This window comes from Mizuhopecten yessoensis, unplaced genomic scaffold, assembly GCF_002113885.1.
Source record: "Mizuhopecten yessoensis strain PY_sf001 unplaced genomic scaffold, ASM211388v2 scaffold5283, whole genome shotgun sequence".
Lineage (NCBI taxonomy): Eukaryota > Metazoa > Mollusca > Bivalvia > Pectinida > Pectinidae > Mizuhopecten > Mizuhopecten yessoensis.
This window is the reverse complement of record NW_018405971.1, coordinates 97,796-123,163: the sequence shown is the minus strand read 5'-3', so window position 1 is coordinate 123,163 and position 25,368 is coordinate 97,796. Positions and strand designations below refer to the sequence as shown.

At 35.6% G+C, this 25,368-nt stretch overlaps 1 protein-coding gene across 3 annotated transcripts in view; it reads left to right on the top strand.

The window, feature by feature from the left end:
• LOC110450529 (cleft lip and palate transmembrane protein 1-like protein) overlaps nt 1-25,368 on the top strand; it is a 76,345-nt gene that overhangs the window by 18,764 nt on the left and 32,213 nt on the right. For all 3 annotated transcript variants that reach the window (XM_021498090.1, XM_021498092.1, XM_021498091.1), the window contains exons 6-10: nt 3,077-3,149; nt 13,892-14,009; nt 19,038-19,132; nt 21,276-21,360; nt 23,630-23,733. In XM_021498090.1, the coding sequence (XP_021353765.1) occupies nt 3,077-3,149; nt 13,892-14,009; nt 19,038-19,132; nt 21,276-21,360; nt 23,630-23,733 (475 nt within the window). The remainder of the gene's footprint in view (nt 1-3,076; nt 3,150-13,891; nt 14,010-19,037; nt 19,133-21,275; nt 21,361-23,629; nt 23,734-25,368) is intronic.

The following is a 25,368-nucleotide window of genomic DNA, read 5'->3' as shown; positions in this document are numbered from 1 at the left end:
CAGGATGTTTATACTTTGCAAGTTGCATCCTGAGATGAAAGGCTATACAATGTGTTCAACATAATGACTTTGTTCGACTTTCAATCACAGGGGTGAAATGTTTAAAAAAAAAATAACAGGTTCTTTTGAATGAATTTTAATCATAAATACTGATATTTTGCCTGTAGCTTTATTTTAGATCACTTTTAAGGTTACAAGTGTGAGTTTTATACCAGGTGAGCGATGCAGGCCCATTGGGCCTCTTGTTAATAAATTCTTTTTAAAAATCGGTGTACTATTAGAGGATGGTGTTTGCCAACTTTGTTTATTTTGATTAATTTAAAAAAATTACGTTAATTGCCTTATCAATTCATATAGCAACACAAATATCTATTTTGCTAGATATTTGCATCTTTTATTGATTATTAATCAAGAATAAAAAGTTAAATTTTCATCTGTCTGCAAGTTCTGTGTTTAAACGGATCTGGAAAAATCCTGTCTTTTCAAAATGGCAGACCATGCAATTTGATGATCTTTCTTAAAAACAATCCTGAAAACATCTATAGCTATGTAATCTGCGCACCCTCACGCCAACTTCACTTAAATTTAATGCAAAAAAACTGCGCAAATTGCATGAGTTTTTATGGTACAGTATTCAGAGCTTCATTAAAAACAGTGTTTACCTGTCAGACACTCTGAATCTACAATAATATCATCATTAAAAACAGTGTTTACCTGTCAGACACTCTGAATCTACAATAATATCATCATTAAAAACAGTGTTTACCTGTCAGACACTCTGAATCTACAATAATATCATCATTAAAAACAGTGTTTACCTGTCAGACACTCTGAATCTACAATAATATCATCATTAAAAACAGTGTTTACCTGTCAGACACTCTGAATCTACAATAATATCATCATTAAAAACAGTGTTTACCTGTCAGACACTCTGAATCTACAATAATATCATCATTAAAAACAGTGTTTACCTGTCAGACACTCTGAATCTACAATAATATCATCATTAAAAACAGTGTTTACCTGTCAGACACTCTGAATCTACAATAATATCATCATTAAAAACAGTGTTTACATGTCAGACACTCTGAATCTACAATAATATCATCATTTTTGCTTATGAATCAATATGATGTTTTTCGTTAATTTGAAACATTGACAATATTTGTGAACAAACAGTTACATACATTTGCTGTATGTTTTTGTCTGCAACATGGAAAGTAATATAATATTGAGTGGTGTGTGCAAAACCTAAAATCACACTGGCAATTAAAGATATAATAAAGAATTCCTTGAATTGAAAGTTATTTTAGATATCTGCTGATTGAACTACAGTGATAAATTTACTTGTTGAGTCTGGGTTATCAACTCCTGCTCAAACACTAATAGCTGACAAATGTACATCAGCATTTTTTGCTACTGTTTAAATAACCAAAAATCAACAAATTTATGAACGATGATTTTATTGTAGAACTTTCCAAACTGTCTCCCATGGACGTTATCATTTTATGTTTTTTCTTGGTGTGAGTCCCCGAAAGATCTTCACACAGAGATTATTTGACATATACATAGGTTGTCAGATATGACAAAATCTTCTTCAACAATCATTTTCCCTTAAACTTAAACTACCAGCTGTATGTTACCTCCTATGTGGGGAACAGACTCCTTGTTACAAATCACTGAAATCAGAGGATAACGACTAAGTGTCGGTTAGCTGTGTGCAGTCTAGATCTAGAGCATTGTACTGTCTGGTACTGGGAGGTTTGACACGGTATATCAGGGCAATGAGTGTGAACAGGGTCTTTAAGTATGAGATAATTGTAAGATATTAATTATTTGTCCCCTACCGGTGAAACCGGGGGGACTATAGGTTTTGTCTGCGTCCGTCCGACCATCCGTCCGACCGTCCGTCCGTCGCCAAAATCTGCAGGTTAAGGTTTGGGTTAAAGTTTTGTAATGGCTTACCATTCACTTAATAATGATGTTATAATTAGGATGCTGATTCTTAGCATAGAGGTTGTTTAGGGGATTAGCATTAATGCTGTGGATTGAAAAGGGAAAATAATTTTACTTTTTGGGGAATTTTTGACATGTTTTGGGCTTAACTATCCTGGCCAAAATGTTCAGGTTAAAGTTTTGTAATGGCTTACCATTCACTTAATAATGATGTTATAATTAGGATGCTGATTCTTAGCATAGAGGTTCTTTAGTGGTCTAGCATTTATGCTGTGGATTGAAAATGGAAAATAATTTTAATTTTTGGGGGGAATTTTTGACATGTTTTGGACTTAACTATCCTGGCCAACATCTGCAGGTTAAAGTTTGGGTTAACGTTTTGTAATGGCTCACCTTCACTTTATAATATTGTTAGGATGGTGATTTTATGGACAGAGGTTGTTTAGGGGTCTAGCATTAATGTTGTTGAGTGAAAGTGGATAAATAGTTTTTATTTGTTTTTATTTTTGACATGTTTTGGACTTAACTATCCTGGCCAACATCTGCAGGTTAAAGTTTGGGTTAACGTTTTGTAATGGCTCACCTTCACTTTATAATATTGTTAGGATGGTGATTTTATGGACAGAGGTTCTTTAGGGGTCTAGCATTAATGTTGTTTAGTGAAAGTGAATAAATAATTCTTGTTTTTTTAATTTTTGACATGATTGTGACTTAACTATCTTGGCCAAAATCTGAAGGTTCAAGTTTGGGGGGCCGGTAGGGGACATGTATTGATTAATCAATACCCACAGAATGCTTGTTCTTACTGTTTTTTAAGTGTTGACTTTCTACACCAAAGTATAGGCGTTATGTGTTATGTACAGAAAGTATGATCATATAGAGAGATTTTCTTGGAAAGTAGCCTCTGTTCATTGAAAAAGAATGATGATATAGTTCTTAAACCAGCTTGGCAATTTGTTGTTTGTTTGGTCAAAGTCATAGTTTGTAGTCAAATGTCAAATATCAAATTTCTCCTGATTTGTTTTGACTTTAACTGAAAGTCACATCTGTAGGGTCAGAAAGTCAGGCAGATCTTCAGTGCTTTAGCTGATGGTGTTTTTTTTTATTCCTGTTTCAGCCTTGCCCCAAACGGACGCTACCTGCCCATCGTATACATAGATCATATCAGTTTCAGAGTGCGGGATCTACTGGTAAGCTTTGTAATGTTAATCACAACGATGGTAATTATAACCACCTATAAAAGTCTGCTATGTCAATATTTAATATGAAATAAATCATTTTCTACATAAGTACATATTCCATATATATGTCAGCCACCATGTGATACATAATGACGAATTACATTTATTTGAAATTGAAATAATTGAAAAAAAAACATACAGTTGTGGGATCGCGCATTGTTACACAATGTGCAGTGACCGCACGGTGTATGCATGATGTGCGAACGATAATAATCTGGACGATTATTGCTTGCGCACATTTGTGCGGACGATGGGCAAACGTTGTGCGATGACAACCAGGGCTGGTGTAAATTGATAAATGGCTTAAATTAACTTTATATACAATTTCGTTTTTAAGCATATCAATTTAAATTTTTTAAAGTATATTTCTATATTCTAGCTACATATAAAAGCTGATCTTTCTATATTTTCTTAAATTAAGATATTGAGTTTTGGTGTTTTTCAAACGACCCAAATTGACACATGTAAAATTATAACACATATGGACACAATCCCATATATACAGGTAAACATAGCCACATCGTACATGAACCTGGGTCATAGTTTTCCCCACCCAAGGCACTTACGTAACTCGTCAAGGTGAAGGGGAGCTTTAGGCCCAAAGGAATGCAAATAACAAATGCTTACGTCCAGTTATATTTTCATAACAGTCATACAATATCGTATATCAGCTCTCTATGTCAGGCACAGAGCGCCAGGTAAAACTCCAGTCACTCATCAAAATGTTATTTACCTGTTCTGTTACTCACTCATCAAAATGTTATTTACTTGTTCTGTTACTCACTCATCAAAATGTTATTTACCTGTTCTGTTACCTGGGAGCCAAACTCATTCCTCATTCTTGACAGTCTTAACGGACACTGTAATATTGTGTAACACGCATTGTAAAATTGGACATAATTTTGATTAATATGATGAGAAATTTATATATACTGTGTTCCTTATTCCATATGAGCCTTCCAGATTTTTTCATTCTATAATATAGATCAACCAATTGTACCAAATCGCACATTTGTGTGGAGAGAAATGGCACAACGGGGCAAACGATTGTTAAATTGCACAGTTGTGAGCACCATATTGCATGTGTGGATGTAACATGCGGACGTTGCGGATGATGTATGCATGATGTGTGCACACTATTTTTGGTGCGTTGTGCATTCACACAACTGTATATAATAAAAATAACCAAAAAATAAAGGAATCAGACTCAGGACCTATTCAATACAAATCTTCCAACTTGCCAATGTTACTATCCTAGAGTGATTATACACAACAAATAAAAGGGTGGTATTTACATGACATCTTTGCAAAGATTCTAAAATGCAGACGTGAAGAGGTGAGTTTTTATGTCCCTCTTGAACTTCGCCAGGGTATTTGACTTCCTAATAGCAGACGGTAAGCTATTCCACAACGTAGCTGAAACCCTCCCAAAGCATCTGTTTCCGTAGGTCACAGTACGAGATTTTGGGACACATAACAAAGATTCTGACTCCGACCACAATGAACGTATGCGCACTCAGAGAATATAATATATACGTCTCTGGCACACCGCACCCCCTTCTTTACAATATATATAAGATATATGTTTTTAGGTCACCTGAGCTTTGCGCAAGTGACCTATTCTAATCGCTTTCCGTCCGTCGTCGTCCGTCGTGCGTCGTGCGTTAACTTTTTACATTTTCAACTTCTTCTCAAGAACCAGTGGATGGATTTTTTTCAAACTTGGTCAGAATCATACTTGGTAGATGAGGCTACAAAATCATAAAATTGGGGTTCCTACCCCAACCCCTGGGGCCAGGGCGGGGCCCCAAAGGGAAAATTAATCAATATTGCAAAAATCTTCTTTTCCAGAATCCAGAGGTACTACACTCATTTTCTCTACATGAAAAGAAAGATCATCAGGGGCTTTACTTAAATTGTAAATTTCAGGACCCCCGAGCTATCCGTTCTCCCTTGGGGAGGGGGTAAAGTTTATTATAGTTTATATAGGGAAATAACACTTTTGGGTATATATTTCATCTATTTTCAGCAGAAAATTACTCAAACTTAGTGAGAATCATCTTTGGTGAATGAGAGTATTACTTTGTAAAATTGGGATTGCTGCCTCATCCCCAGGGACTAGGGCGGGGCCCCAAAGGGAACATTTACCAATATTTTCAAATTCTTATCCTTTGATGACATGACAAGTATAAAGCATCTGTTTCCGTAGGTCACAGTACGAGATTTTGGGACACATAACAAAGATTCTGACTCCGACCACAAAGAACGTATGCGCACTCAGAGACTATAATATATACGTCTCTGGCACACCGCACCCCCTGCTTTACAATATATATAAGATATATGTTTTTAGGTCCCCTGCGCTTTGCGCAAGTGACCTATTCTCCTCGTTTTCCGTCCGTCGTCGTCCGTCGTGCGTCGTGCGTTAACTTTTTACATTTTCAACTTCTTCTCAAGAACCAGTGGATGGATTTTTTTCAAACTTGGTCAGAATCATACTTGGTAGATGAGGCTACAAAATCATAAAATTGGGGTTCCTACCCCAACCCCTGGGGCCAGGGCGGGGCCCCAAAGGGAAAACTAACCAATATTTCAAAAATCTTCTTCTCCAGACTCAGAGGTACTACAGTCATTTTCTCTGCATGAAAAGAAAGATCATCAGGGGCTTTACTTAAATTGTAAATTTCAGGACCCCCGGGCTATCCGTTCTCCCTTGGGGAGGGGGTAAAGTTTATTATAGTTTATATAGGGAAATAACACTTTTGGGTATATATTTTATCTATTTTCAGCAGAAAATTACTCAAACTTAGTGAGAATCATCTTTGGTGAATGATAGTATTACTTTGTAAAATTGGGATTGCTGCCTCATCCCCAGGGACTAGGGCGGGGCCCCAAAGGGAACATTTACCAATATTTTCAAATTCTTATCCTTTGATGACATGACAAGTATTGTGTTTCACTTCGTTTACATGCTGATTTCCACATCACATCTAAACAATAAAATAAAGCTAACAGTACCTATGATATAACTCAGGTGACTGCTAAGGCCCTTGGGCCTCTTGTTTCAATTAATCCCAGTCATAAAACTTGAAACGTTTTTATTCTGTATGCAATTCAAGAAATTTAGCACATAATAAGTATACACACCACTTCTAGGAATATTGCAGAGGCCTAGGGAGAACCTGTCCGTTCAAGTCTCACATAGATTAGTAATTTATCAATAAACCACCTGATCAGATATATAACATGGTCCAGAATTAATTGACTTGTTTCTAACTTTTATCTGTCGAGTGATGCAGTTGTACTGATTGTGGTTTGCATGTAATGTGACTCTGTGACATTATACTTACCGGTACACATTTCATTTATTTATATTTTTCTTGAAATTGATCCTTATACCAGAGATGTAAGTAATATATATACGTCTCTGCTTATACATTTCCCAATTATCTCACCTGAGGACATGGTTGTTAAATTGAAAATTGGAAGACTCATAATCTACACCAATTAATCTACATACTAACTTCAGGAACCCCCTTGCCTGGTTTAGTCTCACCTAGCATACATTTCTAAAATACCTAGTCTCACCTAGCATACATTTCTATAATACCTAGTCTCACCTAGCATACATTTCAATTTTCACACCTGATCACAATTTGGTTTTAGTCTGTTTCAAAATGATGTAGATGGTATTGTAATACATATTATAATTAAGAACTTATGTCTACTTTAATCAGAGAAATATTACATTTTCTTTGTAAAGAATTATAAAGACACGTGGTAGTAGATGAAATATGAATATTCAAAAAAATTGATACATTTATTTAACCTGAAAATAATAACGATGTTACAGATATTATAACAGGTACAGTACTAGCCGCCTACATGTTATTAAAATCTTAAATTATTGTTGATTAAGTAAATTAGCCTCATTAAATAATCTTGATATCAAAGATTAATTAAAACTCTGTAATGCATTGTATATAAATTTCAACTGATACAATAACAGTTGACTGAACGTTTTTATATTTCCTTTATTTTATAGTTATGTCTGCAAAATTTCAATCTCAAGCTGATTTTGTGTGAACATACACTGTAGATAGGAATTATAATGTTCACTAATCCAATTATAGTCACAAATGTCAATATTGTCAACATTTATTCAAAGCCAGGGCTATTGGCCCTTATACATTTGTATGTGGTACATGATGTACAAAAAACGATGTATAGAGAATGTATAGAGATGATGTACATACATGTAATACACAATATAATCAACTAAGAGGTTCTGATAGTTTCAAAGATAAACTTCCTTACTATACATAGCTGTGTACTATTTTTGACACTTAACAACTGAATAGTCGGAAAAGCGCACTCTAAGATTTTGAAATTTTCTACAAATTAACAGAAAGCGAAATTCATCTTTTATGTCTGTGGATCAAGGTACATTCCTTACAATATCTTCGTTCTGAAGGAACATTTCTTTTTCTTCCAGTCTCAATGAATGCAAAGAAGTATTTAATCTACTGAGACATACATGTATTCTATACTTTACAGGAATATACTTCGTAAGATAAAATTGAAGAAAACAATTTGTACCATATATACCGCCATAAAGTGTTGATTAATAGCACCGTAGGCATGTGGTATAGACGGAATAATAATATTTTAATGAAACTACTTTGAATATGTGTTTACTATTATACTGCATAAATAATGGAGTAATGTGTATAATATGATGTACAGTTAACGTGAAATGACCCTTCATTGTCATTTTAAATGATTATTATATTAATGAAATACTTAAGTAACTCGGGCTGAACTTATATATTTTTGAAACATTCATTGAAAACAAGCTTACATGACCAATTTATTCAACAATGGTATAAGGATGTTACAACCCTGACCAGAGAAATAATAATAAAGCATGCCGCTACTTCTTCGATACCGGAAGAAATGCGACCAATGTTGCCACAAGTGGCGATCTTGGTTGGAGTTCTTGTGACATATGTGGAACAGAAAGTGGAGGTCTGTAGGCTCTGGTTAAGGATTAATGAAACCGCTCATGATATACTAGTCTATAAAACACATTAGTAGTCAAAAGGAAAACGGAGAAGTTGGGAATATCGTGTAAACAAATTAAGTTAAAAGTCGAAACCGGTCGGTAATTCTCGTCCAGTTACCCCTTTAAAGGATCGACTTTAGACGCTGCTTTATTTCATATGTATCACAGGCACCTATGTTTTAACTTTATATAATTATGTACAGCGCTAGTGATTTTACTTATTTTAAGGTGTGATAATGACTTTTAGTGTCTCATAAGCCAGATTTGGCTGGATGTTGATAAGTGATTGATTAAAATTTTGAATACATGTAGCTTTTACTTTTTGTAAACTCTGCTGTAGTGTCAATGTCTATCGATATGTGACACTTAAATATAACAAATTGTATTGTATTGTAATACTATGTAAAGTTAGGACATTTAATCTGATATTCCCTATTATTATGATGAAGACTATAATAGATGAAATGGAAACAATTATATAAATAGATAAAATTGTACACCAAAAATCAATCCTATGTATACGGTCATATTCACATGGTAAGACACTTTATAGTACAGACTATAGTTTACCTGTAATTAAATCCTATTGTTCTCTGACACCAAATCTCACCTAGCATACACCCAACATCTTACCTGTATATAGGAAAATACCAAATGTAGGCTACGTGAGACGACACCCCTTGCCTACCTGATGACATCCCTTTGATGGTATATAGTTATATAGCCTGGGGCCTCCTGCTGTCAGCACTGGGCACAGGTGTTTAGTGGTATTTACCTGTACACAAATTTCATACCCAAGTATGCTAATTAAGGGAGTGGATCGAGATGATTTTCATTATTGAACCAAGATGTTAAATCATAACTTGTGTATGCTCCAAGTATAGTGAGAAACAAAAAATGTATTAATCTCATAATTCAATTATGTTTTCGAGTAAATGTAATCACAGAATTAGATTATAAAAGTCAGTGATCTAATATAGCATCGCATACATAGGTACTGTATTGTATACAATCAAATGTTTGAAATGTCGACCTAATATAAGGAAGACACAATGTCATTGATTTGTCATTAAACGGTGATACTAAAAATATTGACATTTAAAAACAGCAGACACCAATGTTGAAGTTATTTTGTAATCTTTTCACTGATATATTTCTGTTTTTTTGGACTGTAAAGGTACCACAGTATACAACTTTTTTCAATATAAATATTCAGGCACAGAAACTGGTCATGACGTATATCAGGGACGTATAGTGAAGGGGATTAGCAACTCCCTCTCTGCCTTACCAATTTTATAACACGTCAATCTAGACTTACCTCCCCCTGATTCCGGAGCAGATAGCGAGCGCCACCTATCTCAATTTTGACAAAGCAAGATGGCGTCGATACCGCTTCGTTAGATGCAGAAGTTGGTGTGAAAACAAACCAATCTCGATAAGTGTTCTTACATCAATTGTTTATCCCATTGTTATGGGCTGATTGTATTACTTTTAATTGATAAAATCTGTGGTATCATAGTAATTGATGTCTCATTTTTTGGGGTATATTTTTCTATTTTTAAACGCGATGTAATGCGTGGTTCAGAGTATTGTGGTTGGCGTCGATAGACAAAAATGCGGGATAAAAAAAACCCCACATGTATGTGAACCACCTCACTCCAAAAGTATTTGACCGATCTTTTTTAAACTAGCAGCAATAGAAAGCTGAATAAATTTTATAACGACCCAACCCATTTTAATTGCAAATAACATAATTTAACTGGTGTTATTTTTGTGTCAAACAGACTAAATATCAGCAATATTTTTCTCTGGAACGTAAATCATTATTGTGAAAGTAGTTGGTGACTGCTCACTGTAGTTTTGATTAAATTTTATAAACTATCGATTACATTTTTTAAAACAATTAATATCAATAAACAGCCGAGTAATTTCTTAGTTAAGTAGGCCTGATTTGATTTGCATTACTTGGAACGATAGCGTTGTCACAGATGAAATTACTCGTCTGGTAACGAAGGACACGTGTTGTTCAAAACCGTAAACAAAAATGCGGGAAAAAATAATTCCACATGTATGTGAACCACCTCACTCCAAAAGTATTTGACCGATCTTTTTTAAATTAGCAGCAATAGAAAGCTGAATAATTTTTATAACGACCCAACCCATTTTAATTGCAAATAATATAATTTAACTTGTGTTATTTTTGTGTCAAAAAGTGTAAATATCAGCAATATTTTTCACTGGAAAGTAAATCATGACGAAAGGAGTTGGTAACTGCTCACTGTTTTGATTAATTAGGGCTCCGTATCGGAGATACGGGTGCCCTATAGTAATCACTCTGTCTGACTGTCTGTCTGTCTGTCTGTCGATCTGTCTGTCCGTCCACAAATTTTGATCCTGGCTGATAACTTTGGTATTTATTGACCGATGTACATGAAACTTGGTCAAGATGTTAAGTTCAGAAAAATACACATTGAGGTAAAAAGTCACGGTCAAGGTCATAAGGTTCAAAGGTCAAGGTCAAATTTTGCATCTTTTCACTGATGAACATTTTGTTATGACATGATGAAGCAAAGTTGATCAGAATTAAACAAGGAGTCAACCTGACCAAATGTCAAGGTCATTGGGTCAAAGGTCAAGGTTAAGTTTTGTATATTTTCACTGGTGAACATTTTGGTATGACACCTTGAAGCAATGTTGCTCAGAATTAAACAAGGAGTCAACTGACCAAAGGTCAAGGTCATCAGGTCAGGGGTCAAGGTCAAATTTTGTAGCTTTTCACAAATGAGGATTTTATGACATGAAGCAAAGTTGTTAGGAATTAAACAAAGAGACACACTGAGGTAAAAAGTTGAGGTCAAAGGTTAAGGTCAAAAGATTCAATGGTCAAGGTCAAATTTTGCATATTTTCTCTGATGAACATTTTGTTTTTTGACATGATGAAGCAAAGTTGATCAGAATTAAACAAGGAGTCAACCTGACCAAATGTCAAGGTCATTAGGTAAAAGGTCAAGGTTAAATTTTGTATCTTTTCAATGGTGAACATTTTGGTATGACACTTTGAATCAATGTTGCTCAGAATTAAACAAGGAGTCAATAGACCAAAGGTCAAGGTCACTGAGTGAAAGGTCAAGGTAAAATTTAGTATTTTTTTGCTTGTGAACATTTCATTATGACACTTTGTAGAAATGTTTGTCAGAATTAAACAAGGAGTCATTTGACCAAAGGACAAGGTCACTGGGTCAAAGGTCAAGGTCAAATTTTATATCTTTTCACTGATGAACATTTTGTTATGACATTATGAAACAAAGTTGGTCCAAATTTAAAAAGAAGTCAACTGCATGACTAAACGTCAAGGTCAATTATAGTATCTTTTACTGATGAACTTTTTTTTATGTTATTGTGTAGCAAACTTGTTCAGAACTTAACACAGAGTCAACTGACCTTAGGTCCAGGTTACAGGGGCCAAAGGGTCAATGTCAAGTTTTGTATTTTTCACTGATGAACTTTTTGTTATGATATTATGAAGCAAAGTTGGTGGGAATGAAAGAATAAGTCAACTGACCAAAGATCAGGGTCACTGGGTTAATTGTCAAGGTCATTTGGGTCAAAAGGTCAAAGACAAAGTGGATCTCTGACTTTGACCCTGGCTCTTGATGGAGGAGGGTATATAAGGTGAAATAAAACAAATCAAAGCTAACAAATGAGTATTGCACCGGTATTTACATTTCTGTTAGCCCAGCAAATATGGAGGTGGAAGGAAACAAGACTCACATCATAGTACATGTAAAATGTATATTTTGCTTCCTTGCGATTTTCAAATGTCAAATGTCAAGCTCAGCTATATGGGCTGATTACTTCTTGATGATTATGGGGGATATATTGCCACAAGACGGGGCCCTTACTGACCTGTCAGTGTTCTAGTTTTATAAACTATCGTTTGTATCTTTTAAAACAATTAATATCAATAAACAGCCGAGTAATTTCTATGTTAAGTAGGCCTGATTTGATTTGCATTATTTGGAACGATAGCGATGTCACAGATGAAATTCTTGTCTGGTAACGAAGGACACGTGTTGTTAAAAACCGTAAACAACCGGAAATGTTAAACGCAACAAAAAAGTATCGCATGCATTCGAGGATCAGCTCATTTAAAAAATACTTCGTTTTGAAATTTACAGCGATAGAAAGTTGAATAATTTTTTGACATGTAGTACTAAATTTTATGGCAAAAAATAACAAATAACTTGGGCTGTTTTTGTGTCAAAAAGTGTCAGTATTAGCATTATTTTCACTGGAACGTGCTTTACGAAATGTGATTTGTTGTAATAGCCACCAACACAGCCGAAAGGCTAGACATAGTGGCAACGATAGCCCTGTCCCTGGAATAGAAAGAAGACCTACTAATACACAGTCCCAATTTTAATAGGGCTAACCGTTATCAAAACACTTTGATCTCGGCGAGGTGTGTGCTTAATTTTAACGCTAGTATATACATCTCAGTGTAGAGTAAAGAAAATGATTGTAAACTGACTTTCCAGCTAAAATTAAGAAATATCTTTGATCGATAACATTGAGACTATTTCTGTTTAATTTCCCTCAAACTCGTTCATTAGAAAAAAATTATCATCAGTGCTCAGGATCAGGACATGCATGCAATGCTACCGGTCTATATGTTACCCTATTCAGAGTCATCTGTTTGGTTTCAATTAAACTCATTGTCTGGAAATTCTGGCAAATTTTATATGGCTGGATACCATCGACATAATGTTAACTTCAGCATAATCTAATTCCTCAAAACTAAAACAAATATTAATTCACAATCTGATGCTATGTATGACCATGGCTGTTCTTGATATCGCCTATTCCTTCGGCTTATATAATTTTAGGGATGCCCGGTCGGGTAATTAAACAGAACGCAACGTCCAAAACCTTTGTGCATTACACATGACTATTTAACAAAACGATGGAACTTGGACATATCCCTGCATCGTGGAAACTTGTTAATGCTATATATAAGGATAAGGGGTGCCACAGTGATGACAGTAGTTATAGGCTTATCTCAATTACATCCTGTTTCAGTAAAATTATTGAAAAAAATCATCTTTTAAGTACATGTAAGTATAACCTTGTAGCAGCTGAAACTATTTCTGAGCACCAGTCAGGCTTCCTGCTTCGCCTCCGTTACATCTGAACATTTCCAAAAACTACTCGAAGATAAAGATGCTGTTAACACAACTAAGGACACCGTACATGCAGTTCGGTGTTTCAGTTTTTCATTTTCACTATAAATTATAAAATATATCTATACTGTTTCATACAAATTCATGCAGGAGAGAACTGGTACAGGCATAGCCTGTTGTTCGATCCCATTCATATACCATCATGAATAAAATGTGTTGAAATGAAATGAAAGTGTGCGGCCATTGTATACATATGTTTTATGCCTACTTTTAATGATATTATTTGGAAATCAAATCTCTGATCAGGATCAACTTCTTCACAAATTCAAGTCCCCTCAAAATAGTAATTTATTTAAAGAACTTCAGAAATTTAAGCACTACAAAAGCAGGTTTTTACAGTAGGCTAGACTTTAATTGTAAAGTGTGCCATGATGTAATGATTTCAGCCAATCAACAGGAGTTCCATCACCATGCCCCTCAGCATCACCTATTCCCCGATCTCCATAGGCAAGCTGCGATTCTGGAGCAACATGATGGAGTCAATGAAAATGCTGCATGGATTTGGTAATTGATAACCAGATCATTTGTTTTGATAAAAAAGTGTATTGTTAAAGCTAAAAATGCATGATTAACTATCAACCTGATGTTACATGTACATGTACCTATGGATGTTAAAAAATAGAAAATAGAATAAATAATGATATAAAAAAAAGAACAATGAATGGAGTAGACTTACCATATTTCACTTTCATGCTAGGAATATTCCATATAAATATAGGGGTATCAGGGAAGTATGACCCGCACCACTTACAATTAATTTTTAGCTCACCTGGTCCAAAGGACCATGCGTATGGTTAGCTTATGCCATACCGCAGCGTTCGTCCGTCAACTTTTCCTTTAAAACGCTACTAGTCCTGAACGGCCTAGTAGATTTTGACTTAATTTGGTCTGGAGTATCCTTAGGCCAAGGGGACTCAATTTTGTATAAACGGTGGATGTGGCCTCCCTGGGGGCAGAGGGGCGGGGCGGGGCCCAATAGGGGGAATAGAGGTAAAACTTTGAAAATCCTTCTCCTACCGTAGGGATGAAGGGATTTTATCCTAATTTAGTCTGTAGCATCCTTGGTCCAAAGGGACTCAATTTTGTATAAATGGTGGGTGTGACCCCCCTGGGGGCTGAGGGGTGGGGCCCGATAAGGGAAAAAATAGCAACTTCTTTAAAATCCTTCTTCTTGTGTAGGAATGAAAGGATTTGTTCCATATTTGGTCTGAAGCATCCTTGGGCGAAGGGGAAATAATTTTGTATAAACCATGGGTCTGGCTCGCCAGGGGCCTGAGGGGTGGCGCCCAATAGGGGAAACATATAGCAAATTATTCTTTTAAATCCTTCTTCTTCTGTAGGAATGAAAGGATTTGGTCCATATTTGGTGTGGAGCATCCTTGGGTGAAGGGGAACCAATTTTGTATAAACGGTGGGTCTAACACCCCTGGGGGCTGGGGGTCGAGGCCCAATAGGGGAAATAGAGCAAAATCTTTAATATATCCTTTTTCTTCTGTAGGAATGAAAGGATTTGTTCATATTTGGTCTGAAGCATCCTTGGGTGAAGGGGAACCAATTTTGTATAAACGGTGGATGTGGCCCCCCTGGGACCTGAGGAGTGGGGCCCAATAGGGGAAACAGAAGTAAAACATTTATAATCCTTCTTCTACCATATGGATTAAGGGATTTTATCCTAATTTAGTCTGGAGCAACCTTGAGCAAAAGGGACTAAATTTCATATAAACAGCGAATATGGCCCCCCCCTGGGGGCAGAAGGGAGGGGCCCAATAGGGGAAACATAGCAAATTCTTCAAATACCTTCTTCTTCTGTATGAATGACAGGATTTTGTCCAAATTTGGTATGAAGCATCATTGGGTGAAGGGGAACCAATTTTTTATAAACGGTGTGTCTAACCTCCCCTGGAGGCAGAGAGGCGGGGCCCAATAGGGGACATAGAGGTAAAACCTGTAAAATATTTCTTCTACCATAGGGATTAAGGGATTTTAACCTTATTTAGTATGGAGCATCCTTGGACCAAGGGGCCTCAATTTTGTATAATTGGTGGGCATGACCCCCCTAGGGGCATAGGGGTGTGGCTCAGTTTGAAGTTTGTTCTCGCTATATCTCAAGTGCTGGATGGATCTTTCTGAAATTTCATATGTACTTACAGCACCTACCATAGAGAGCTATATCTTCACTTCATACCAATTATTTTAAACATATTCAGGTGAGCTATACAGTTCCTCTGGGCCTCTAATTACTATACAAATGTTTACAATAGTAAGAGACCCCACCATGCATTCATACCCAGGTATATATTCATATCTGGTGAGGCTCTGATACTTTATACCAAATGAAATTCATTACTTTGAGTATGGTTGCCAGAAACAAATTTCTCATTTTCCCACCATTTATCTTTATCCAGCGCCGTATAGAGTCACTTATTTTTAAAATATTTGATTTATTCATTTTGAAGCTCAAGGTCATATAGTAAAACATCACAACAGTAAATTCACGTTGTAACATGTTTAATGACACTTTCCATCCCGACAGAAGTCTAACGACATGTTTAATGACACTTTACATCCAGACTGAAGTCTAATAACATGTTTAATGACACTTTCCATCCTGACAAAAGTCTAATGACATGTTAAATGACACTTTACATCCTGACTGAAGTCTAATGACATGTTTAATGACACTTGTAACTACTTGTTTAATGACATTTTCCATCCCGACTGAAGTCTAAAAACATGTTTAATGACACTTTCCATCCCTACTGAAGTCTAATGACATGTTTAAAGACACTTTCCATCCCGACTGAAGTCTAATGACATGTTTAATGACACTTGTAACTACATGTTTAATGACATTTTCCATCCCGACTGAAGTCTAATGACATGTTAAATGACACTTTACATCCTGACTGAAGTCTAATGACATGTTTAATGACACTGTCCATCCCGACTGAAGTCTAATAACATGTTTAATGACATTTTCCATCCCGACTGAAGTCTAATAACATGTTTAATGACACTGTCCATCCCTACTGAAGTCTAATAACATGTTTAATGACAGTTTCCATCCCGACAGAAGTCTAACGACATGTTTAATGAACTTTACATCCCAACTGAAGTCTAATGACATGTTTAATGACACTGTACATCCCGACTGAAGTCTAATAACATGTTTAATGACACTGTCCATCCCTACTGAAGTCTAATAACATGTTTAATGACAGTTTCCATCCCGACAGAAGTCTAACGACATGTTTAATGAACTTTACATCCCAACTGAAGTCTAATGACATGTTTAATGACACTTATAACTACATGCTTAATGACATTTTCCATCCCGACTGAAGTCTAATAACATGTTTAATGACACTTTCCATCCCTACTGAAGTCTAATGACATGTTTAATGACGCTGTCCATCCCTACTGAAGTCTAATAACATGCTTAATGACAGTTTCCATCCCGACAGAAGTCTAACGACATGTTTAATGACACTTTCCATCCCTACCGAATTCTAATTACATGTTTAAAGACACTTTCCATCCCGACAGAAGTCTAACGACATGTTTAATGAACTTTACATCCCAACTGAAGACTAATGAAATGTTTAATGACACTTATAACTACATGCTTAATGACATTTTCCATCCCGCCTGAAGTCTAATAACATGTTTAATGACACTTTCCATCCCTACCGAATTCTAATTACATGTTTAAAGACACTTTCCATCCCGACAGAAGTCTAACGACATGTTTAATGACACTTTCCATCCCGACTGAAGTTTAATAACATGTTTAATGACACTTTCCATCCCGACTGAAGTTTAATAACATGTTTAATGACACTTTCCATCCCTACTGAAGTCTAATGACATGTTTAATAACACTGTCCATCCCTACTGAAGTCTAATAACATGTTTAATGACAGTTTCCATCCCGACAGAAGTCTAACGACATGTTTAATGACACTTATAACTACATATTTAATGACATTTTCCATCCCGACTGAAGTCTTACTACATGTTTAATGACACTTTACATCCCTACCGAAGTCTAATGACATGTTAAATGACATTTTCCATCCCGACTGAAGTCTTACCACATGTTTAATGACACTTTCCATCCCTACCGAATTCTAATTACATGTTTAAAGACACTTTCCATCCCGACAGAAGTCTAACGACATGATTAATGAACTTTACATCCCAACTGAAGTCTAATGTCATGTTTAATGACACTTATAACTACATGCTTAATGACATTTTCCATCCCGCCTGAAGTCTAATAACATGTTTAATGACACTTTCCATATCGACTGAAGTCTAACTTCATGTTTAATGACACTTTCCATCCTGACAGAAGTCTAATGACATGTTTAATGACACTTTCCATCCTGACAAAAGTCTAATGACATGTTAAATGACATTTTCCATCCCGACTGAAGTCTTACCACATGTTTAATGACACTTTCCATCCCTACCGAATTCTAATTACATGTTTAAAGACACTTTCCATCCCGACAGAAGTCTAACGACATGTTTAATGACACTTTCCATCCCTACCGAAGTCTAATGACATGTTTAAAGACACTTTCCATCCTGACTGAAGTCTAATGACATGTTTAATGACGCTGTCCATACCGACTGAAGTCTAATAACATGTTTAATGACATTTTCCATCCCTACCGAAGTCTAATGACATGTTAAATGACATTTTCCATCCCGACTGAAGTCTAATAACATGTTTAATGACACTTTCCATATCAACTGAAGTCTAACTTCATGTTTAATGACACTTTCCATCCTGACAGAAGTCTAATGACATGTTTAATGACACTTTCCATCCCTACCAAAGTCTAATGACATGTTAAATGACATTTTCCATCCCGACTGAAGTCTAATGACATGTTTAAAGACACTTATAACTACATGTTTAATGACACTTTCCATCCCGACTGAAGTCTAATAACATGTTTAATGACACTTTCTATCCTGTCAAAAGTCTAATAACATGTTTAATGACACTTTCCATCCTATCAAAAGTCTAATAACATGTTAAATGACACTTTCCAACTAGACAGAATTAAGTTTAATAGAATATTTGTTGTTTGCAAGCTTAAGTGAAATAAACCCAGTTTTTGTAACATATGAATGTCATGAGAGAAAGAAGTCCTCCAACTCATAATGATTGTTACAGGTATAAATCAGGAAATGTCAAGTTGTTTCCATTTTTTTTCCATTTGTTCAGTTGTGCAGAAAATATTTTCTTACTTCCAAAATCATGTTTTGTTCAATTTTCAAAAAAAATGGGTCATGAAAATAAGGTCAAAGATAATAGAATCTTAATAATCTGTTGGTTGTTTCAAATTATAAACTTCTTAATAACATCAGTGTTGCTTAAGTATGTAGACCTTTTAATCATATATATGTATACAATTTAAAAATAGTTTGCTTATTTTTGAAATCAAACTTATAATTATGTAGCCATTAAATAATTATATGCAGAGTAAGATTGAGAATCGTTTCCTTTTCATTCAGGATTTTCTGAGAAAGACACGGATGAAGTGAAAGGAATCTTTGCAGACACAAATTTTACATTTTTGATGCTTACATTTGCTGTTGCTGCATTCCATGTAAGTATAGTTTGTATACGGAAGCCCTTAGATAGACCTATCAACCTAGAGTGTTCTTACTGTCCCAGTATAATAGGGTTACCTTACCAGTCAATCAAACCATGCAGGCTTGACTTTCTGTTCCTAAGAATCTATTTAATACTTAATTTAGTTTGATTTCATTATGGTACCATATTACCACAATGATATAGCCAAGCAATTGGTTTTTAGTTTACCTGACCATAGGTCATGGTAATTAACCTATTGTGATAGCCTTTTGTCCGTCGTAGTGCGTCGTGCGTTAAATTTTCCTTGTGAACATGATAACTTCAGTAAATGTTAACCAAGTTTGATGAAACTTTGTATGCAGCCATATATCAATAAGATCTCAGACGAGGTCGAAAATAGAAATTATTGAACAATAACTTACAGAGTTATTGCCCTTTGTAATAATATTATTATTGGACCTTGTCAACATGATAACTTGAGTAAATGTTCACCGAGTTTGATGAAACTTTGTATGCAGCTTTATATCAATAAGATCTCGGACGAGTTCGAAAATGGGAATTATTGGACAGTAACTTACTTACAGAGTTATTGCCCTTTGTATTATTATTATTGGACCTTGTGAATACGATTACTTGAGTAAATGTTAACCGAGTTTAATGAAACTGTGTATGCAGCCATATATCAATAAGATCTCGGACGAGGGCGAAAATGGGAATTATTCGACGGTAACTTACAGAGTTATTGCCCTTTGTAATAATGTTATTGTTGGACCTTGTGAACACAATAACTTGAGTAAATGTTAACCGAGTTTGATGAAACTTTGTATGCAGCCATATATCAATAAGATCCCTGATGAGTTCGAAAATGGGAATTATTCGACAGTAACTTACAGAGTTATTGCCCTTTGTAATAATATTATTGTTGGACCTTGTGAACACAATAACTTGAGTAAATGTTAACCGAGTTTGATGAAACTTTGTATGCAGCCATATGTCAATAAAATCTCAGACGACTTTGAAAATGGGAATTATTTGACAGTAACTTACAGAGTTATTGCCCTTTGTAATACTAATATTATTGGACCTTGTTAACATGATAACTTAAGTAATTTTCAACCAAGTTTGATGAAACCTTGTATTCGGCCTTATATCAATAAGATCTCGGATGAGTTGGAAACTGGGAATTATTTGACAGTAACTTACAGAGTTATTGTCCTTTGTAATAATATTATTATTGGACCTTGTAAACACGACAACTTGAATAAATGTTGACGGAGTTCAATGAAACTTTGTCCGGTAATTATTTGACGGTAACCTGCAGAGTTATTGCCCCTTGTCATTATATTATTATTTGTCCCTGTGATGTTGATTGACATTACACAAGAATAGATGTAAATTCATGTGGTACACCTTTTTTTTCATTCATGACACATTTTTGCTACTAACAAGGTGCTTTTAAAATTTTGTGCCTTATTTAATAAATCATTGATTTACGCTTTTACTTGTTTCTTTTAACCAAGAACAAAAGACATACAGTTACTAAGCTTGTTCAAAACAGACCCCTTGGGTCAAAATTGGAGTCACACCCATTTATTTCAGTTATCGTGTTCACAGGGTCCAACAATAATAGAATTACCAAGGGGAATAACTATGCAAGTTATGGTCAAATTGGTCCGGTATTCAAACTAATCCAAGATCTCATTGATACAAAGCTGCATACAAAGTTTCATCAAAATCGGTTCATATTTACTGAAGTTATTGTGTTCACAAGGAAAAATTAATGGACGATGCAGTAAGGTCACTCGGACCGACGAAAAGTATGAATTGGCCCCTGGATGACAGTCTTAATTTTAATCGGATGTCAGGTGACAGTTAAAGCCCATGGGCCTCTTGTTGGAATACAAACCTGTTTTGTAAATCATTTTTTCATAGTAACATCTTATTTAAATATTAAATTATTTTTCAAATGAAAGCAGCTAGACTTCTTTTAATGTTTATTTTCTTGTAAAATAGAAAATACTGTGTACAAAAATGTTGGTCTAAAAAACTTCTTGTACACTGATGTATTGACTTAAGTTTCTCCTCTTCAATCAATTTTGATATTTTGGTGGCAAATTTTTAATTCCATTCTTAAACACTGTGACTTTTGCTTCCAGTTACTATTTGACTTCCTGGCTTTTAAGAATGATATAAGTTATTGGAAGGGACGCAAGTCAATGGTGGGCTTGTCTTCCAGAGCAGGTAAGCAATGATATATGTAATTAGCATATTAAGTGAAAATCTCGCTCCGTTGAGAAGTTCAGAAGAAAAACTCTTAGCTCAATTAGGAAGTTTTAAGTATTAAATAGTGCTGCTTATAATTATGAGGATATATTTTAATGTTCCAAATTATTTGATTCAACAGGTTTCATTTGTGAGCCTTGCTACAGCTTGAGATGATCATATTTATCTTTGTTACAAGTTTATGTTGAGAAAATAGTTGTCATAATTACAATTCTAAATGTAATTAACAAATCACATAATAGGTAGGTATCATTACCATAATCACAGACTTAGATAACTTTGAAATCTTTCTCTATTAACATATAATTTCCAGTGGATAGCCCTTGTCTATAGTGAATCAGTACATAATAAACTGTGAAAACAATTTAACACTGGCCTTGTTATTCAACAATTTAAAAAAAATCTATAAGATTTCATCATTGAGAATAATAGGGATTTGTCAACAAGCAGATAGGCATTTGATACAAAAACAAATAGTACAAAATCAGATTGGTAATCTAAGGCAATATGGCGGCCATTATTAAAAACACATCGATTAGCAACTGATTTCAAAATACAAATACTACAAAATCAGAGATAGGGGTACACTTAAAAAACACCCGAAGCAATAGAAAACATATAAATAAACAATTTGGTTTAGTCCGTATGTCAAAATAATCTATTTATTAGCAAGTTAAGTAGATCTCGATGCTCGATGGAGGGTAAAATGCAAGACGATGAAGAAAGTGAAATCACACGCTATTGCATCACGATGAATTTTGGTCTATATTCAGAGCCTTAAAAATACTCTTTCTAGATTGTCAGTGCGATCAAAATCGTTTTGTGTACATGATAATATACCAGATTGTAATTATGTAAACAAATTATTACATAGTTATGATCAATTACCGAGAATTACATGCATTCATGAACCCACCCGCGATCAGTAATCTAAGGCAAAATGGCGGCCATTATTAAAATAAACTGATTAGCAACTGATTTCAAAATACAAATACTACAAAATCAGAGATATGGGTTCACTTAAAAAACACCCGAAGCAATAGAAAACTTATAAATAAACAATTTGGTTTAGTCCGTATGTCAAAATAATCTATTTATTAGCAAGTTAAGTAGATCTCGATGGCGGGTGTGAAGCCATAAAATAATTCAAGTTGGAAACGCACTATGTTTACTATAAACTTTCGCATTCTGCGACATTTCTCTGGTATTCGACAAAACAAACATTATTATATTTATACAGAAGTTTAGCAAAGATCACTTACTTTGAAATCCGGACAATGTAACGGTAGAGATAGCCCAAAATATGTTACTTCTGAACGGCAATCAATTTCTTCCATGTTTGAAGCGGTGGTTTTTTTCCCTGAATCACGTAAATTCTCACGCTTTCTCGTCATCAAGTGCACGGCACATATTTCCTATACCGAAGAGGCAGTTGCCTTTCCCTCTAATCTAATTCCGTGCCATAATAGGTAGGTATCATTATAATAGGTAGGTATCATTACTATAATAGGTAGGTATCATTATCATAATAGGTAGGTATCATTATCATAATAGGTAGGTATCATTACCATAATAGTAGGTATCATTACCGTAATAGGTAGGTATCATTACCATAATAGGTAGGTATCGTTACCATACTAGGTAGGTATCATTACCATAATAGGTAGGTATCATTACCATAATAGGTAGGTATCATTACTATAATAGGTAGGTATCATTACCATAATAGGTAGGTATCATTATCATAATAGGTAGGTATCATTACCATAATAGGTAGGTATCATAACTATAATAGGTAGGTATTATTACTATACTAGTAGGTATCATTACCATAATAGTAGGTATCATTACCATAATAGGTACTGTAGGTATCATTACCATAATAGGTAGGTATCATTACTATAATAGGTAGGTATCATTACTATAATAGGTAGGTATCATTACCATTATAGGTAGGTATCATTACCATATATGAACTTGATAACCCCATATTTTTTAGATTATGTACCCAAAGACACGTGATAGTGTGATTTAACTAAATGGATTACCTTTGTACGTCACTGACCTCACAAATCTCCTCTGTTATGGAGATGGTCAGGTGCAGAATATTTGAAACTTTTGTTTCCTTATTTTAGTTTTCTGGAAGTGTGTAGAAACTTGGGTATAAATCGGCTCCCTTTGGTGAAGATGCTTATTAAACTTAAAATAAATGTTTTGCTTTTTTCAGTTTTGTGGAGATGTGTTTCGACAATAATTATATTTTTCTACCTGATGGATCAGGAGACCAGTTTACTGGTGCTGATCCCTGCTGGGATAGGGGCCTTCATTGAGGTTAGTAAAAACCAATAATTCTTTTCAGAATAAGAGCCTTCATAGAGGTTAGTAAACCTCATTATCCGTGCTGGGATAGGGGCCTTCATAGAGGTTAGTAAACCTCATTATCCCTGCTGGGATAGTGGCCTTAATAGTGGTTGTTAGTAAACCCAATTATCCCTGTTAGGATAGGGGCCTTCATAGAGCTAAGTAAACCTCATTATCCCTGCTGGGATTTGGGCCTTCATAGAGGTTAGTAAACCTCATTATCCCTGCTGGGATAGTGGCCTTAATAGTGGTTAGTAAACCCAATTATCCCTGTTAGGATAGGGGCCTTCATAGAGCTAAGTAAACCTCATTATCCCTGCTGGGATAGGGGCCTTCATAGAGGTTAATAAACCTCATTATCCGTGCTTGGATAGGGGTATTCATAGAGGTTAGTAAACCTTATTATCCCTGCTGGGATAGGGGTTTTCATTGAGGTTAGTACACCTCATTATCCGTGCTTGGATAGGCCCATAGAGGTTAGTAAACCTCATTATCTCTGTTGGGATAAAAGCCTACATATAGCTAAGTAAACCCCATTATCCCTTGTGGGATAAGGGCCTTCATAGAGGTTAGTAAACCCAATCATCCCTGCTGTGATCAGGGCCTTCATAGAGCTAAGTAAACCCAAAGATCCCTGCTGGGATAGGGGCCTACATAGAGGCTAGTAAACCCAATTGTCCCCCTGGGATAGGGGCCTTCATAGAGGTTAGAAAACCCAAAGATCCCTGCTGGGATAGGGGCCTTCATAGAGGTTAATAATCCCAATTATTTGTGCTGGGATAAGGGCCTTCGTAAAGGTTAGTGAACCCAATTATCCCTGGTGGTATATAGGTCTTCATATATAGAGCTTAGTAAACCAAATTATCCGTGCTGGGAAAGGGGCCTTCATAGTGGTTAGTAAACCCAATTATCCCAGCTGGAAAAGGGGCCTTCATACACTAAAAAGGTTAATAAACCCCATTATCCCTGCTAGGCTAGGGGCCTTTATAGAGGTTATTAAACCCAATTATCCGTGTTGGGTTAGGGGCCGTTGAATTCATAGAGGTTAGTAAACCCAATTATCCCTGGTGGGATAGGGGCCTTCATAGGAGTAAGTAAACCCAATCATCCCTGCTGGGATAGGGTCCTTCATAGGAGTAAGTAAACCCAAAGATCCCTGCTTGGATAAGGGCCTCCATAGAGCTTAGTAAACCAAATTATCTGTGCTGGGACAGGGGCCTTCAAAGAGGTTAGTAAACCGAATCATCCCTGCTTGAATAGGGGCCTTCGTAGAGGTTAGTAAACCCAATTATCCATGCTGGGATAGGGGCATTCATAGATGTTAGTAAACCCAATTATCCATGCTGGGATAGGGGTCTTCATAGAGGTAAGTTTACCCAATTATCCGTGCTGGGATAGGGGCCTTCATAGAGGTTAGTAAACCCAATTATCTGTGCTGGAATAGGGGCCTTGATAGAGGTAAGTTAACCCAATTATCCATGCTGGGATAGGGGCCTTCATAGCGGCTAGTAAACCCTATTTTTCCAGCTTGGATAGGGGCCTTCATAGAGGCTAATAAACCCTTAGATCCTTGCTGGGATAGGGGCCTTCATAGAGGTAAGTAAA